The sequence below is a fragment of the Otolemur garnettii genome, unplaced genomic scaffold (assembly GCF_000181295.1).
Source record: "Otolemur garnettii isolate 467f Iridium unplaced genomic scaffold, OtoGar3 scaffold00214, whole genome shotgun sequence".
Taxonomy (NCBI): domain Eukaryota; kingdom Metazoa; phylum Chordata; class Mammalia; order Primates; family Galagidae; genus Otolemur; species Otolemur garnettii.
This window is the reverse complement of record NW_003852609.1, coordinates 1,865,912-1,883,184: the sequence shown is the minus strand read 5'-3', so window position 1 is coordinate 1,883,184 and position 17,273 is coordinate 1,865,912. Positions and strand designations below refer to the sequence as shown.

Here is a 17,273-nt window from a genome sequence, read left to right as displayed (position 1 = left end):
AGCTTTTTTCCCCTTTTAGGGTGGAGTACAGGCTCCAGGTCTCCACCCAAGTCACACCCTGGCTGCAGCTATTTATAATATCTAAATGCCAGACGGAACCTGCAGGGTGAATCAGAGGGCTGGACATGAGACAAAGGCCCAAAAGTCCAGTTCTCCTTCAAGAGACACAGACCTCAAAGAGCACTATGGACACTGCAGGGGGAGTGCATGGAGCAGAATGGGCACCTCCACTGACCCTTGCCAGGGCAGCTTCCCCAGCCAGCAGAGATCTCTAGAGAGCAGCTGGTGGATGCTTCTTTCACATTCCACAGCCCACAGCAGAGGGCTAGGTGCTGGGCCCAGACTTGGGCTGTACCTGTTGGATTAGAAGCAGCCAGCAGAGTCCAGTAGCACTCACTGGACAGTATGAGTCAGAGAAAAAGGACCAGACCAACAGCCAGAAGTGGCATTGGCCAGGCTGGGCCTGGGGCCAAGCAGAAGTTGGAACAAGATGACTTATGGTGGTCCAGAGTACAGAAGCAGAGACAGAGGGGCAAATCCTGATTTGCTCTTACCCAGTGTAACTTTATGGCTGTTTGTAACCCCTCAGAGACTGCATTTCCTTATTTTTAACATGCAGACTATAATCAAAGCAGCCAGATGGGATTTTTGAGAACACTGAAGAGATAGTAAGTACTTAAGATGGTTCTGCAGTATTGCAAGGGCAGCTGTTACACAGGACTTTGTGCTGAGACGCAGAAATGTCTGTATGTTGGCCACTGCTTACACCAGTAACTTGTAAAGCAAATGCAATTTCTGAAGAGCTGAAGGGGCTTAGAGACAGATTGAAGTGCCATGGCAGAACGAGAGGTTGGCCTGTACTACCAAGCCATCTGAAATAGACACCTGATAAAATCCAATTTGCATCCTGCTACCACAGCCCCTCTCTTACCTCCGATGAAGTCTTTTCTCCTCTGTCAACACAGCCCCAACCTCCCCCCTCCAGGAACTTTCCTGACCCTCAGACCACATCAATTTGTTTTCAGCACTTCTAAATTAATGCCATCCTACAGAAATAGAATTTGAAGCACACATGTCAGTTTAAGTTTTCTGGTAGCCATGTGAATAAAAGTAAAAATAAAAAAATGGTGAAATGAAGTTTAATACTATGCTCGGGTTTGAATGTGTCACCCAAATTGATGAAAGGTGGGGCCTTTGAGAGGTAGTTTGGATTAGACAAGGTCTTTGGGGTAGGGCCCCCATGATGAGACTGGTAGCTTTGTAACATGCATGCTCTTGTTGTCTTGCCAAATGATCCCTCCCATAATATTATGACACAGTACAAAAGCCCTCACCAAAAGCTGTTGCCATGCCCTTGGACTTCCCAGCCTCCTGATCTGTGAGCCAAAATAAATCTCTCTTCTTTATAGATTATCCAGTCTGGTATTCTGTTATAGCAACAGAAAACAAACTAAAGAAAGCATGTTAATATTTTATGTAACCCAATATACCAAAAATAGTATTTTAAAATGTAATCAGCATAAACATTAATGAGACGTTTTACATTCTGTTTTTTGTATTTTATACTTACAGCACATCTCAATTTGGACTGGTTATGTTGCCAGTGCTTAGTCACTGCCTATGCCCAGTGGCTACTGTATCGGACACACAGTCCTAGAGCATTTACTTTATTTACCATTATCTTTTTGGCATGAGTCTTTGATGCTTACTGCTCTCGGGTCCAGACATGGGTAGGGATGTTCGAGAAGTGATGGGAGCAGCATCCCATCTGCAGGCCATCTGAGGAGCCTGGCAGGAAAGACTGTGCTCTGAGAAGGGACCTAGGAAAAGTAGGATTCAGGCTCAAACTATTATGCTGCTGTGCTGCTCTTTGGTCTTCTAGCCAGTCTGTCCATGGTTTGCACGTTAGTCTTGGAGATGCATTATGGGTACTGTGAATAAAACATAAAAAGCATTTGCCCCCAAAGAACTACAGGACATCAAGACACTGACAGCTCTGCTTTGAAACCCCTCTATTGCAGGAGATTGATTTCTTCACTTCCCTCCAAGCTCTCACAGCTGTAGTTGATGCTTTTGAAGGAAGCCTTTCAGGGAAGGGATCTGATGGGTAAGAAACAGAAAGGAAAAGAAAAAAAGAAATAAAGGGGAGACTTGGAACCACCAGTGGTAGGAACACTGGCAGCCTTGTCGTGGAGTCTCAAGAAACTGGAAAAGTTTCTTGGACTCCCACGGTGTCTGCAGTGTTTTTGGTTTGTGACCTTTGAATGCTTGGTGGACCTCTGCATAATGAGAAATGGTTTCCAAACATATCGCATGAAAAATAATTCCTTTTGGTGCTCTTAGTATTTAAGCTCATTTAGATCTGATCCTACAAGTGAACATGGAGATACTTCCTGACTGGTGAGGCATTTGGGGTAGCCTGGGCATAGAATGCATATGATCCCTGCCTTGTGCGTAGAATGTTAGAACCTTCTGGCAAGCCGTGGAAAGGGCTAACATGTGATTTTGTGGCTGCTGCCTACCAGTCCTGAAGCCAGGAAGGCAACCTCTGGTTTCTCCCATGTCCCTACCCTATAGGTTGCATTTCTGCCTCAGCCTTGGAGCCTTCCCAAGCCTAGAGTTGGCCTGCCTCTCCCAGATAGTCACTGCTCTCTGTTAACTGCCCATAAAGCACAGACTGCCAAGCTTGTTACTGAAAGAATTTGGAATCTGGGGAATAAAATCTATTACAACCTCTGTTCTTGAACTGAGAGGTAATTTGGATTAGACAAGGTCTTTGGGGTAGGGCCCCATGATGAGACTTTAATCAGGGCAAAAGACAGCCACTTTTGCCAACCTACCTAGACAGAAGCCCTGCCTTCAGGGAGGCACCAGTTGCTTCAGAGTTAAAACAGTAGGCAAAGATGGCCTCCCTGGTTTTGTCTTGGCTACCTTCATGTCCATCCAAAATAAAAAAGACCACATGCATACCTTGCCCTACAAGATATAATTTCCCAGAGAAATTGCTGCAACACACTGCCTTGAAAAATAATTTGCTTTGTTCTTATCACCATGAAATCTCAAAAATTAAAATGTTAAGGAAATGATTGTTTTGATAACTGGCCTTTTCTGGTTAACAGGAAACTGTTTTTAACCATTGATGCTGAAAATGTCTGTCTCATGGACCAGTGCCTGGGCCTGTTTTTAATCACTCAGGCCCCTCCTATGCTTCAGGGCACCGAGTCCAGATAGCCCAGACTCTGGACACACAATATGTAAGACACTCAGTCAAGTCCAACTCCAGGCCCGCTGTGGGAGGCAGGCATCTCCTTTTTGTTTGGTTGAGTCAGACCCTTTCTAAGAGCTAACACTGTGCTGTAGTGTGTCCCCTGTCCCTGACATCAAAGCATAAAAATTCCATTTGTGGGCTCAAGTGAACCAGGTCCCACCTGAGGAAGGGCTGTCATTGGAGCAATCTGCTTTGGACATGGGCCTAGCATCTGGCCCCATTTTAACCATGGGATGACTTTAGCTTTCACTTGGCAAGGGCATTTCCATTTGGCTCCCCGTGAAGTCATAGAAATTCCAGTTATTTCTGCAGTGTGTGATTGCCTGGTTTATTTATAAGAACCATCCATCAGGACTGAGCTGTTCTTGTGTCTGGAGCCACTTGTATTATCACAATTATGAAATGTTTATTTTCTTAGATCAGCTTAAGCTGATAAGGCACTTTGGAGCCATTAACAATCTTGTAAGTCAAGATCGTTTAGATAAGGATATAACTTTTCTGGTTGGGCCTTTATCACGAGTCTATGGACTCTCCCCTGATTGGGTTAAACATTAAGTGGGTGTGACCATCATATGTCCCTTTGAGAAGTGGGGCCCCCTCCTCAGGAAGATTTATAGCCAGCCCCCTTAGTTTCCTCTAGTTCAAACTCCAGCTGAGAAGAGCAGCCCCAGGGAACCTGAGGAGGTAAGGCCACCCCAGCGAGGGACGGATGACTGTTCCAGGACACGGGGACTATTTGCAACTACACTGGGCACAAGTAGCCCAGAGAGAATATTCCATATTAATGAGGGTTGAACAGGCTCATAGATTTAAATTCTAAGTACAAATTTATTTGAAAGGCAATTTGGCAATTTCTAGCAAAAATGGAAGATGTACTTTCATTTGCTCAGTGAATATGTGAATGCCTCTTGTGCCCCGGTGCTGTCTCAGAACAAACCTTTACTGCACAATTTTACTTTCCTGTGGCAGGGACAAATAAGTAAGTGAACTTGGAATATTCCATCAGAGAGCAGTAACATGGGATAGAGGATCCGGGGCAGAAGGAGTGGGAGGCTGCCCGTTAGCTGAGCCTGCAATGTGTGAGGGAACAAACCAAGTGGCTGTCTGGGGCAGGAGCTTCCAGAGGGTGCATGAAGTGAGTGCAGAAGCTGTGGAGGGTGCTGGCTGCTAGCAGGGCAGAGGAGAGGTAGGAGAAGCCAGATCAGTGAGTGAGAGGGTGGGGGCAGATCTCGGAATGCCTCTCTGCAGAGACTTCAAACTACCCCCATCCAGTCTCCCTTCTTCCTGTGAGTCATAAACCCTTCATCTCTGCAGCACTGCGCTCACAGAGAGACCCTGTCTCCCAGTCTCCTGTGCAACTGGGTTTGGCTACACCAGCAAGTTCATGCCAATGGACCACAAACAGAAATGATTTCTGCTACTTCTTGGTTCTATACTCACAAACTGAGTGGGCCATGTCCCCCTGTCTCTTTTACCCCTTCTCACCCTGTGGACATGGTGAAGGCCCCAGGGTGGAGGTTCTTACAGTGTGGGCCCTGGACCTGTAATATCAACAGTACCTAAAAACTTACCAAAATGTGAATTTCAGAAACTATGGGCGTGGGGCCAAGCAATCTGTGCATTAAGAAACTTGATGCATTCAAGTTCAAAACCACTGCCACAGAGCAGGGTTTCTCAACATCAGCAGAACTGACATATTGGACTCAGAATTCTTGGTGTGGGGCCGTTCAGTGTAGCGTGGGATGTTTATCATCTTGGCTGGCTTCTACGCACCAGATGAGAACACCACACACCTTCCTCACTCCTCAGTTGTAACAAACCAAAAATGTCTCCAGACATTGCTAACTGTCCCCTGGTGGAGGGGAATCCCCCCCACCCCCAGTGGAGAACTACTACCCTACAGACTAGAAGAGCAGTAAGACAGAAACCACCTTGGTCTTTAGTTGGCCTTGTAGACCCAAACCAGTCCCCACCCCCAAAGGCCCACCAGCCTCTGGACTGCTGGGTAAAGAGGAATCAATTGCTATTTTGTTTGAGCAACTCCATTTCCAGCTTAGCCTGCATCCCAACTAATGCCCCTTTTCAGGCCCTCATAAGGACTTGGGGCTTTTCTCTTAACGTAATGGGAACCACTGGAGTTTGATGAAAGCAGGAGAGCAGGATAGTGACACGATTTGGTTTTAAAGGTCCACTCTGGACGCCGCGTAAAGGACAGACTGCAGAGATGCTGAAAGGCTGTGTCTGATGGACTGGATGTGGTCCATGCAAGAAAGAAAGGTGTCAGCTAAGCAGCTGAGTGGCTGAAAGTGCACTGATCAAAACAGAGAACTGTGGGGGAAGAGCTGATTTGAGGGGACAGGGATCAGGAGTTGAGTTGATGCTCTTTGATGCTGCAGTTCACTGCTTGGAATAAAGTTATCTTTCAGACACGCTCACACTGACTCACAAAGGCGTATGTGCAGCTGTGCTCGAGGCAGACAAGTGTTCATCAACGTTGGCCTTGTTCAATACACTGTGGTACATCTGAGTACAGAAATATTACATGCAGGTGGTAAATAGAGTGGAGTAGATGTGTATACTGAAGTGGTCAAGGGCACGAGCTCTTGAGTCCCATGTGCTGGGCTCAGTTCTCTGGCCTTGGACAGCAGACATCTCCTCTTTAGACAGCTTCCTCAGCTATAAATTGTGATAATAATGGTAACTCTCCTGTGGTTTTATACTTGGCTTATTCATTAGTAATCACTTTAGGAGTGTTAACTATTATTACTGTCATCATTACAAATACTGATATAAAAATATTCCCAATGGGTGGAGGGAGGAGGATTGGAGGGATCACTTCTGAGGTTTATCTTACAAGGGTACAAGTTAATCTTTCTAAGAGTAGAATGTGAATGTTTTAAAATAATAACTTAAAAAATGACATGAAGGCTATGTTAACCAGTTTGATGGAAGTGTTTCGGATTGTGTGTGAAAACCCCACACTATACCCCAGAAGTGCATTAATGTACATAGTTACCATTCAATTAAAAAAATATATATATTCCCAAGATTATCATTTGTAAAAAGTAGGGTACTGAGCAGTGTGCATGGTAGATTACTATTTCTGTGAAAAAGAATATATCCCTATGGCCAGGTACAGTGGTTCATGCCTATAATCCTAGCACTCTGGAAGGCTAAGGTGGGCAGATCGCCTGAGCTCACAGGTTCGAGACCCACCTGAGCTAGAGTGAGACCCCATCGAAAAATAGCTGGCTATTGTGGTGGGCACTTATGGTCCTAGCTAATCAGGAGGCTAATGCAAGAGGATCACTTGAGCCCAAAGAGTTTAAGGTTCCTGTGAGCTATGACAACACAGCTCTCTACCAAGGTTGACAAAGTAAGACTGTCTCCTATCCACAAACACACTTATCATCCTATAGTACGAGTATCAATTTTTGTAGGAGGAGATAAGAAATGAGGAAGTGATTACCTTTGGGAAGCAGGTTGTGTGTTGAGGGGGGCTTTGGAGAACTTTGTTTTGTTCTGTACTTTGGTGTATTGCAAGTTTTTTTACCACATGTATAGACTATAATTACGGGGAAAAAAAAATGTTTTAGAAAGACCACATATTTACAAATAAGTGGAAATAAGGGTTTAAAACTACAGGACGTCTGGGTATCTTAAACTCCTGCTAACATATTTTTAATCTCCCAGAGGAACAAAATCCTTGAAGTGGTGCCTTAGAACCTCTGTCCTGGCCAGAGCCACAGAAAACTCTGGTGCAGGCACTTTGTAAACCACATTCAGCTGAGAAAGGTGCCTTCAGTTATGACAGCTCTTTCAGACAACTTTTGACAAGTCCCCAAGCAATGCAGTCTTAGGAAAAGTTAGATCTCTGCCTGTCTGGTTTATATCTCCCTTTGGAATGAATGAATGACCTGCAATTTCCCTGGGGAGCTGGAAGAGGGGGATGTGATCGTGCTTCAGCCTCTGTACCCCATTTCCCACATGTGTCCTGAGATGGGTACACGCTCCTCCCAGCACCCTGGACCGGGGTGAGCATCTGCCTGCTAGGGTGTCTTCCAACATCTTTGTCTTTTCCTGTTCATTTCACATGTTGAGGAGGATTTTTCTTCTTCCTCTCATTTGCCCCTTTTTGGAAGTAGGGGTAAAATTTAAATTCTCATAATTCATTCTTAGTATTTTTTGCTAAAGATGTTCAGGCACATAGAGCTCCTAGTGACCTATCAAAAGCACTGGAAGCGGAATGAGCTAAGCCAGGTCTCTCCAGTTCTGTCCTTATCCCCTGGGATTCTCCCTCCACATAACTGCAGCATCAGAATCCCCTAGAGGACTTGTTAAAAGATTGCAGACCCTACCCTCCAGAGTTTCCAAATTATTTAGTTGTGGTAGAGCTGGTTAATGCATTTATAACACATTTCAGAAGATACTGACGCTACTGGCCTGGCCCGACTCACAAATTTAAAACCTGACATTTAAAAGTGAAATCAGGTCATCTGTCCAGCTTGTCAACATAAATCAAGGTCCTGTCTTTCATTGCATTTGGTTGCATCTAACAGGCATGTTCCCTAAGTCCTCATACAGGTCATCAATACAAATATGCACCCAGCTGGCTAAGGACAAAACTCAGGTCACAGTCGGACCCCGACCTTTAAGGCTCACCTCAATCCATTATCAATTATAGGAGTAGTTTTCAATCCTAGCTAAACTTTAAAATCACTGGGGAGTTTAAACACAAAAGTCAATGCCCAGGCCCTATCCCAGGTAGTCTGAGTTTGTTACTATGTGCAAGCTGGGCTGAGGACCACCATCTAGAAGTCTTTTTGGTTTAACATGTTAGATTGAATTGTCTTTCTGCCCATACAACTTTAAGTTTTATAAGCTTTAACTTACGTGAGGTATTAGATGTCATCAAAAGTTTTGCTGACATCAAGGTATGTTTTCCTACCGTATAGCTTCTCATCTTGTATTTAGCCATTGACCTTTCAAAAACAAAATTATATTGGTCTAGCAAGACATGATGTTAAGGAATCATGATAATTCTAAAGATCACCTATTTTAAACATTTGCAACTTTGAGGAATTTTGCCTGGAGTCAAATTCAAGTTCATAGAATGAGATTTAAATTAATCATAACTACTAGCACTATTAGTTAACCTGGTGTCATCCACAGTGCTTTTCCTAAATATTTGCACAATTAATCCTATGAAATACCTACTGCTTCCATTTTTCAGACAAGCAATCAGGCCTAGACTATCTCCAGGACTGGTGCTTTTAACCACTAAACGTTGTTCTATTTATATTTACCAGGCTCCGTCTTGCTCCTCAAATGTTTTACGGTGACTTACAAGGATGTTAAAGATGTAAGAAAGCATCAAATAACTGGAATAAAATAAAACCAGAGAGGGTCCAAATGAGTCATGGGTCAGAACCAAATGCCTGCACACTGGCTAAGGGAGGGCCACCAACTTGGCTTTGCGTGTTCTGGAAATTTCAAGTCAAAGCAGAATCACATGTTCAATTACAGAGTTGGCATTAGATTAAAAACAAACATTGCTTGGGAGAAGTACCTGAAAAGTTCTGGGGGCTTCTTAAGGAAGGTACAGAGGATGAAAGGGATATCTCCAGACAAGAGGTCATTATGCTCAGTGGAACATTCGTTTACACCATCGGCTTCCTCTTCATTAAGCAAACTGGGAATCTGGGCTAGCTCTGTAATTCTTCAAAGGTCTCTGTGTTCCTATTTCCAGTACCTCTTTCCACAATTGTCAACTCATTCCAAAACAATTCTAACAGCAATTGAGCAATTTTTTGCTCAAATTTTCTCAGCACCCTGGAATGTAATTTGAACAGTCAAGATTTACTTTTTGAGGGCTTCGGTCTCTTTTAGATTCTTATGCCATGAAACCACACCTAACTCTCACCCCTCATGCCTACTTTGAGGAGCAGCTTCCCAATGCCCAGTTTTCCTTTGCTATTGGTCACAGAAGGAAGTCAAGAGGGCTGTGCCCACTGGGTGTCTATTTGATCCACAGGTGAGACCATCAAAACTGACCTAACAAGGTCACCCCCCCTCAACTAGGTGCCCATTAGAATGTCCATTTCACCAACTCATTCTTCCTTGGAGTTTAAGGCTAAATTGAGAATAGCAGCTTCCCTGTGTCAGTGGAAACAGTGGATCAAGCCAATAATTCATCAAACTATATAGTAATGGAAAATTTATCTTAAAAACTATTGGTATTTTCTTGCTATCTGAAAAAGACACTGTGCTAAGTGGGCACCAGGTGGCTTTGTTTGTTTGGACGACCTAATCTGGGCAGTCTGTAAACAACAGATGCGTCCTGCTCACAGTTCTGGAGGTAGGGAAGTCTAAATCCAGGCACCAGCAGATCTGGGGTCTGGCGAGGGCCTGTTCCTCATGAGTGGAAGGTGCCTTCTTGCTGTGTCACCACCTGATGGAAGGGCAAGCAGTGTCCTCAAGCCTCTTTTACAACAGCACTGGTGCCATTCATGAGTGTGGAGCCTTTGTGACTTAGTAACTTCCCAAATGCCCCACCTCTTACTACTAGCACATTGGATAGTAAGTTTGAACAAAGAAATTGAAGGTGGGAGACACCAATACTCAGACCATAGCAGTGGGTTTATGGGGTTTTTTTTAGAAGACTTGGCACAAGACTCAAGGCTAGTACTGAATCCTGCATCATTTGGAAAGGATTCTTCCACCTCCTAATATTAAGCTGTCCAGAGTATTCACACCCAACTCTTGTTAGCTGGCTACTTTTCTTCCCAATCCTCACTTAAGAATCAGCCAAACCTTCTCTGACCACTCTGGTGCAGGCAGTCTTCACCTCCTGACTGATTTTCATTTACTTATTTCGATTAACTAGGAAAACAAAGGCCAGCAATGGCAGACCCTCACCTTGTGTTCCCTGGACCTAGAAGGCTTGGTACCCAGCAGGGGCACCATATCCACAGCTGCTGAGTTGAGGCAGGAAAGCAGGGGTGACATCACCCACTGAGCTGAGCATAGGAAAAGCAGGCTGGTTAAACTCTCCACTGTGGAAAAACAGCAGGGTTACAGCACAGAGATTGACACTGAGTGAAAAAAGTATATGGTGTTCTTCACTAACCACGTCCTTTAGATGATTTGGGCATATGAAATTTTGGAGTAAAGTTGATGGTAGATCATGCTCCCCTTGGTTGAAAGCACAGGGAAAACTAGGATGGGAGAACTTCAGTGTTAAACAGACCTCCAGGCAGACTTGCCTCCTCCTCCCTAAGTGCTACCTTACCATCGGCACAGGTGCCCAAGATGGCACCACAGGGAGTTACCCTGTGGGGTGCTGAGAACCAAAGCCAGAGTTGAATAGTAATGAGTCAGTTTTTCCTACAGTTGAAGAGAATTAGAAACATAGTCACAGAGTTTAGACAGAAGAGATTTCTAGAAGAGCAGGAAGGAGACACCCAAAATTGGTCAACCCAGATCCAAATATGGAATACGAGAAAAACAAGGACAGGAAGATGTAGTCAGAAGAGTGAGGAAAGCAGACCCATCTGACCGGGAAAAAGAATGTGACAAATCCGTCCCCGAGGGCCACATCAGGCTGCCCAGGGCATCTTCAGTGGACAAAGTGCTGTGACTGGCACGCTCAGCCCAGCATTCTGCAGGGCCAGAGCATGTGTCTCCTGTTGGGCCAGATGAGGTGTGTGCACCAGGAACACACAGGTGATCAGGTGGCTGCGTAGCCAAAGAAGACCCACAGGCTCTGACTGCCTGCCTCAGTCTCCACCACCATCAACCACAGCAGGGGCCTCGTGTGGGCGAGAAGATGACTGAGAAAATGTAAGCGAGAGGACTTTTTCAGAAAAGGATGTTTGGAAGTGTTTCCATGGGTTAGGTCACATCTTGGCCAAAAAATCATGTGAGGGTGTTACTCAAAGCAACTTGGGAATGGTTTTATAATTTGTTCAAAACTTTCCAAATGAGGAGTTTCAGTGTTTTAAAGCCTTGGGTTAAAAATTATAAAACTTGAACACATTTTGATGAGTCTGTGTTGTCTGCCACAGGAGAGGATGGAAATTCACTAGGCAGATTTCAACAAAAACTTTTGCATAATTGATAAATAAAAATGAGTAACGAGCTTTATGGCTTACGGGACCACAGTGCTCTTTCCCCATTTAGAGACACGCGATTTGGGAAGTCTTTCTTCAGCAATGACAATGCATTAAAACGAACAACTAAGTTAGGCTGAACCCGGAAACTGCCAACTGAATCACTCTATCACAGTCTTTAGACAAACATTTAAGATAATGAAGCATTCATTGTTCTCTAAAGAACACTGGATTGCAACTTTATCATTAATTTTTTTTTTTTGCAGTTTTTGGCCAGGGCTGGGTTTGAACCCGCCACCTCTGGCACATGGGACTGGCGCTCTACTCTGAGCCACAGGTGCTGCCCTATCATTAATAGTTTTAACCACTATATTTTACCTCATTCAAAATGTCTACTTCACAATCCAATTTAGTCATGCACAAAATTTATTAATAAACATATATACAGTGGTATAAGTTTGCCATTAAGGCTTACAACTAAGAGGTTGGTTGATTGTTTTGTTTAGAGATCTGGAGATCTATGAAGTCTAGACATTAAGAATCTTCTTTCTTTTGTTATCAATTTCAAATTTTCCAAATAAGGACTGCTGTGGCTATTCCCTAACACAACTCTTCACTTTCCTAGTCAGTCTAATGACTTTTAGAGACGGCAGCAAAAACCTTTACAGAATGGAATGTTTCTCTTCAATAAAACCAAACGCAATCCTGTCTCTTTTCCTTCTAAAAACATTACAATTACAATGCAAAGGTTTTCAAAAGTCCAAAGGTAAAAGAAATAGCTGTCAAGAACAAACACGGTGCATAATCATGGCAGATCCTGGTGGTATAGTGTATGTGTTCCTCTGCCTGAGGCCACACCTACACGGCCACACCTCACTGGAGCACCCACCAGTTCTAACTCATGACAAATTAAAGCCACTGGGGTCATTTCAGGAGGGACCCTCATGTGGCCTCACCAGAGAGATCAGCTTTGTGAAAACTAAAGCTGACCTTTCCTTGCTTTGTCAATTGATGTCATCAGAAATGAATGGTTCCCAAAACTCACTGGAATTAAAGCTGGGTGAGGCCCACCAGTAGGCTGTCAGAAGACCAGCAGGGTTCTACCTCGACCCTGTAGCCAACCTGTTATGTGATTGGGAACCTCCCTTCCACTCCCTCCGCATTTTCCTCCGCAAAATAAGGTGGGAGGTCATTTTCTTACAGTGTAAAGTACAAGTAGGTTCCCTCTAGCCTTCCCAGTCCAAGATTTTGATCTATGTCAAACCCGAAAGCAGAGCTCAGATTTAAGACATGGTGGCTTTTAAGCTTTTTTCCCACATAATAAGTTTCTAGATTTTAATACGTCAAATTCAATTCAGCCCTTTCTACAGCTGGCAGAGGGGAGCTGGGGGAAGTCCCGGGGGCCAGTCTGTCATCTCCAGTGTAACTCCAATGACTCTTAATGTCAAAAGCCATCTATGGCTCTGAACTCTATGGATCACTAACCACACACACCAACACGTGCATGCTACCACTCAAATTTGGCAGGCTCTAAAATTAACCGCATGGCCAGCCCAGAACTACATTGCCTGAGTCCCCTTCCTGGCTCTCAGAGATGCTGGGATGAGATCTAGAAGGCAAAAGTGAAGCAAGTGCCATTTTTCTCTGAAGGGCACCAGCATCCTGTGCGACTCAGTGACAGACAGATGGCCCAGCCAGTTCCAGCTCGTCCTCATTTTCCTCAGCTTCACCTTTGTCTCTTTTCCCCAAGAGTGCTGACCCAGAGGGGCCCCAGACCACCACTGGACACTTGGCTACAGACCACCGGGGTGGTCACTCTGGCAGCGACAGCGCCCCACAGGACTCCGCATGCATCACCTGCCCAGACCCACTTCAGCAGCGGATTCATGCTTTGCTTCTCAGACGGACCACCTGGTGGCCTCTCATGATCCTGGACCTTCATGACTCCAGCTCTTTCCGCATAGTGGTATATCGGACTAATTCTGGAATAAAACCTGGTTCCCACAGCACTCAGAGTGATTCATCTCCCCCTGCACCAGTCAAACCAGACACACAGAGCCTCTATCTACATGCACCCTACGAGGGAACCAGACCCTTCACAGTGAGACTCTCTTTGGTTCTGTGTAACAGTGTACTTCCTGTGGGCTCACAATGTCAAGTGTAAAGAGGCGCAAATGGTACTTTAAAAAGTACTTCCAAGGGCAAGCATGTATGTGTGTGCACATGCGTGTGTGTATACAGTTGTGAGTTAAGGAAAAATAGAACATGAAACTCAGTTTTAAATTTTGCCTCTGGCAGTCCTCACACGGCTGCCGCTACATATCTTGCTAAGTCCCAGGCTGAGGCTGTGTCCAACCTAAACAGGCTCTTGTCAACTGTCCTTTCTGCCCAGTGAATTTTGCTGCCATGTATGACAGAAGTCACTGATCTCATTGGTGTCACACCCTGCATATACGCATTAAAACATACAAAACATTCAGGTAATAACACTGGAAACAGATGCCAGCACCTCGAGTGAGCTCACGGACAGGTCATGTTCCCAAGCAGACCCCAGGTGTTCAGAAGGCATCCCTTTACTTTACTCTTAGACTCAAGAGTAAAAAATGGAAAATTTCAAAAAACCAAAACGAAAAACCTGTGGGCATGAATTATTTCTTATTTTATTGCTTGTTTTTTTGCATAATGCAGAGTCAATGTTTTTAAGTAATAGTAATAAGATGTGCAAAATTCAACATTATTAAACATTCAAACAGTAAAATTTGTGGAAAGAAGCCCTCAAATGTTAACTCCTCTAAGTTAAGCCAGGGGAACCATTCATGGATCAAGGCTACTGGACTCACCATCTTGGTTTAGGATGGGAGCTGCTATGCTCTGACCTTGGGAAGTGGGATGCTTAGTTTCCCTTTGAAAATGGCCAGGGAGATTCATAATGACCCTAAGTATGGCAATCTTTCCTTTCTCCCCAGGCCTCAGATTCTGCTATTGAGAGAGATGAAACTCGTGTGGAATAGATGAGTGTTATGATGATGAAGACCAGGGCGACTCTGCTGTCAAGGAAGTGACGTGCAGGTCTTCTCTAAGCCAACCCGCTGTAAGAAAACAACCCGTTCGAAGAGCTCATTGGAGAGCCCTTCCTTACACTGTGGGGCTGAACTGAACCCAGGGCTGCTGTGAGCAGCCATCGCTTGTTGAAGGCACAGGGTCCTCGTCACCGTGAAGGAGGGAGTCACTGTGCGGCAAGTTATGCTCAAAACACACATCCCACCTCTGGAAAACTGTCGCCAGCTGCCACACATCTGCGTGCCACTTCAGCCTGACTTTTTCTGAAAGTCCAGAATCTTGGGCATCCCTGAAAATCCTGATGTGCCCTGCTCCTTTTCCAATTTCTAAAGGATGGAGACTCAAAGAGAAGTACAGGTACGTTACACTGTACAACAAGCAAAAATAAATACACAGCTCCATGGTATGGATACAAAACTATCACAAAGAAATAAATAACTCAGGCCCCACAACTGCAAGTCACACTCCAGCAATACCTGGTGGAGTCTAGAAAAATGGTGATTGTCCCATAACATTTATTTACCATGACTTTAACAATTATATTTAAGGGATAAGCAAAAATGTATGAAAACAATATTATTTTTTAAAAGATAAACTTTCTCAAATATCAAGGATGGTAATCAAGATGCCCAATTTAAATGACTCACTTTCTGCCCTTCCCCATGGTCAATTTCAGTTTCCATCACAAGAATGGACAAGAGCCAACTGTCCCCAGTGACAAGGAGGGTGTAATCACTTAGACGCTCTCTGGAGGAATGATGGACCCAGGCTCTGCCTGAGGAATCCTCTCAAGCCCTTCCAGCTTTTGAAGTTCCACGGTATCATGACTGTTCTTTACAAACACAGTGATATGGAGAAAGGAACCAACCAGAAAACATGAAGGTGATTTATTCATGTCCATGCCATCGAAAGCTACTGCTCATAGGAATTGGGACTGGAGAACGGATGAATGAAAACCTCACACAAAGAAACCACTGGGACACTCGCCCCTGAATTGCAGGTGTAGGTTCATGGGACTCTGCATGCTGGCGAGCCAGTGTCCTCCCTGAGAAGCATGCTTCACACTCCCTCGGCTCCCTCCAGCACCCTCTCCCTGTCCCTCTGGTTAAGGCCTAGACAGTGCTGGGCGGTGCTGAGTCGTCTGTCCCCTGGCTGCTCAGTTCTGCCGCCTGCCTGCGCAGCTCCCCGACCGTCTGCAGCAGGGCTGCCCGCTCCAGCTCCAGGGCCAGCGCCGCCTGCTTCAGCTTGCTCTCGCTGCTCAGGAGCTTCTCAATGGTGGCTTCGAGGCTCTGGATCTTACCATTTGCCACCTGGAAAAAGTAGGAAGAAATTAGAAGGTAACTGCTGGGGTAATGTGGGAGGCAGCCCGTCCCCTTGCCTCCAGCCCTGTGAGACCTGGGAGCTGAGTGTGGGCAGAGACAGGTCTATTGTACAGTTAGTTCTGGCCACACGGAAGACATCCCTCAGGTTCCCACGCAGATAGGCTGGGATGGGCCCTTAAAACACCCTGAGATCCTCCAGCATTTTCTTTACTTGCAATACTCTGGAAGCCAGATGTTGAGATGGTGGTACCCCAAAAAGGAGAGAACCTGAGCCCCTAGTCACTGCCATAGGAAGGCCAGCTCTGACATAGCCAAAGAATGCTTCAAGTGGTGGCGCTCGGGGACACAAACACTTCTGTGCTCAGCCACTGATGTGGAGCTATATTTATACTGTAGCATAGCACACACACACACACAAATATATATATATATATATATTTTTTTTTTTTTTTCCTGGAGACAGAGTCTTATTCTATTGCCCAGGGTAGAATGCTGGTGTCACAGCTCACAGTGACCTACAACTCTTGGTTGGGCTCAAGGTATCTGCTTGCCTCAGTCTCCCAAGTAGCTGGAGCTATAGGCGACCATCACAAAACCGGTTAGTTTTTTTATTTTTAGTTGAGACAGGATCTTGCTCTTGCTCAGACTGGTCTCAAACTCCTGAGCTCAGGCAATCCACCTGCCTCGGCCTCCCAGAGTGCTAGGATTACAGGCATGAGCCACTATGCTTGGCCTCAGCATGGCCTGTTTTGACTATAATCCATATATCTTCATGTACAAATTGATCTCCAACAGGCAAACGGTCCAAATGACTTCCCAAATGAAGGCCCAAGCAGTGACAGCTCTCTAATCTGAGGTTCTTTTTCTTCCTTTTCCTTGGAGGAATGAGACAGCACTATGTCAACAACCATGAGCATTCCCCCTGGAACATGCTGGCCAAGCTTTTGCTAAGAGGCTGCATGCCCCACCTCACTGGCTGCTCTCCACCACCCACGAGATAATGTGTCACCCCTACAGAGGGGGGACCAGGCTCTTGCTTAGTTTGTACCTTAGTGCCTAGCACCCAGTCACTGCTCGTTAAACATAACTTCCAAGTGTTCCTCTCTCGCAACTGCCCCTCTCTCCATACTCCACCAGGGCAGGCTTCGCAGACAGCAAGCGTGTCAGCTCTACTGAAGGGGAGGGTTCGGCAGAAACTCCTTTTCTGCTGACGTCCCCAAGGGCTTTCAGGCTGACTTCTCAGCTCAGGGCCGTATCCTGAAGCCTTCTGGCCACTGTGTCATCAGGGGCCGCTCTAGTTTATGAACCCAGCCCAACTCTTTACCTGCCCCATTTATTTTGGGTGAGGAAAATGGCACATCTATTTTTTTCTTCTCATTTTTCAAAAAAGAGAAATAGTTTGAATAACATTTGTGTCAGACAACCCATGACTCAAAGTCTAGCTCTGGCTGTGCCACACTAGAACATTCATAATGGAAGGAAAAAGGGACTGAGAGCCTTAGTTTGTCACTA

General features: G+C 45.2%; 1 protein-coding gene across 3 annotated transcripts in view; it reads right to left on the bottom strand.

Annotated features, from left to right (window-relative positions):
- Nucleotides 1-14,031: 14,031 nt before the first annotated feature.
- Nucleotides 14,032-17,273, bottom strand: part of TBC1D1 (TBC1 domain family member 1) — a 235,778-nt gene continuing 232,536 nt past the window's right edge. For all 3 annotated transcript variants that reach the window (XM_012812647.2, XM_023507992.1, XM_023507993.1), the window contains one exon: nt 14,032-15,749. In XM_012812647.2, the coding sequence (XP_012668101.1) occupies nt 15,552-15,749 (198 nt within the window). In that variant the 3' untranslated portion in view covers nt 14,032-15,551. The remainder of the gene's footprint in view (nt 15,750-17,273) is intronic.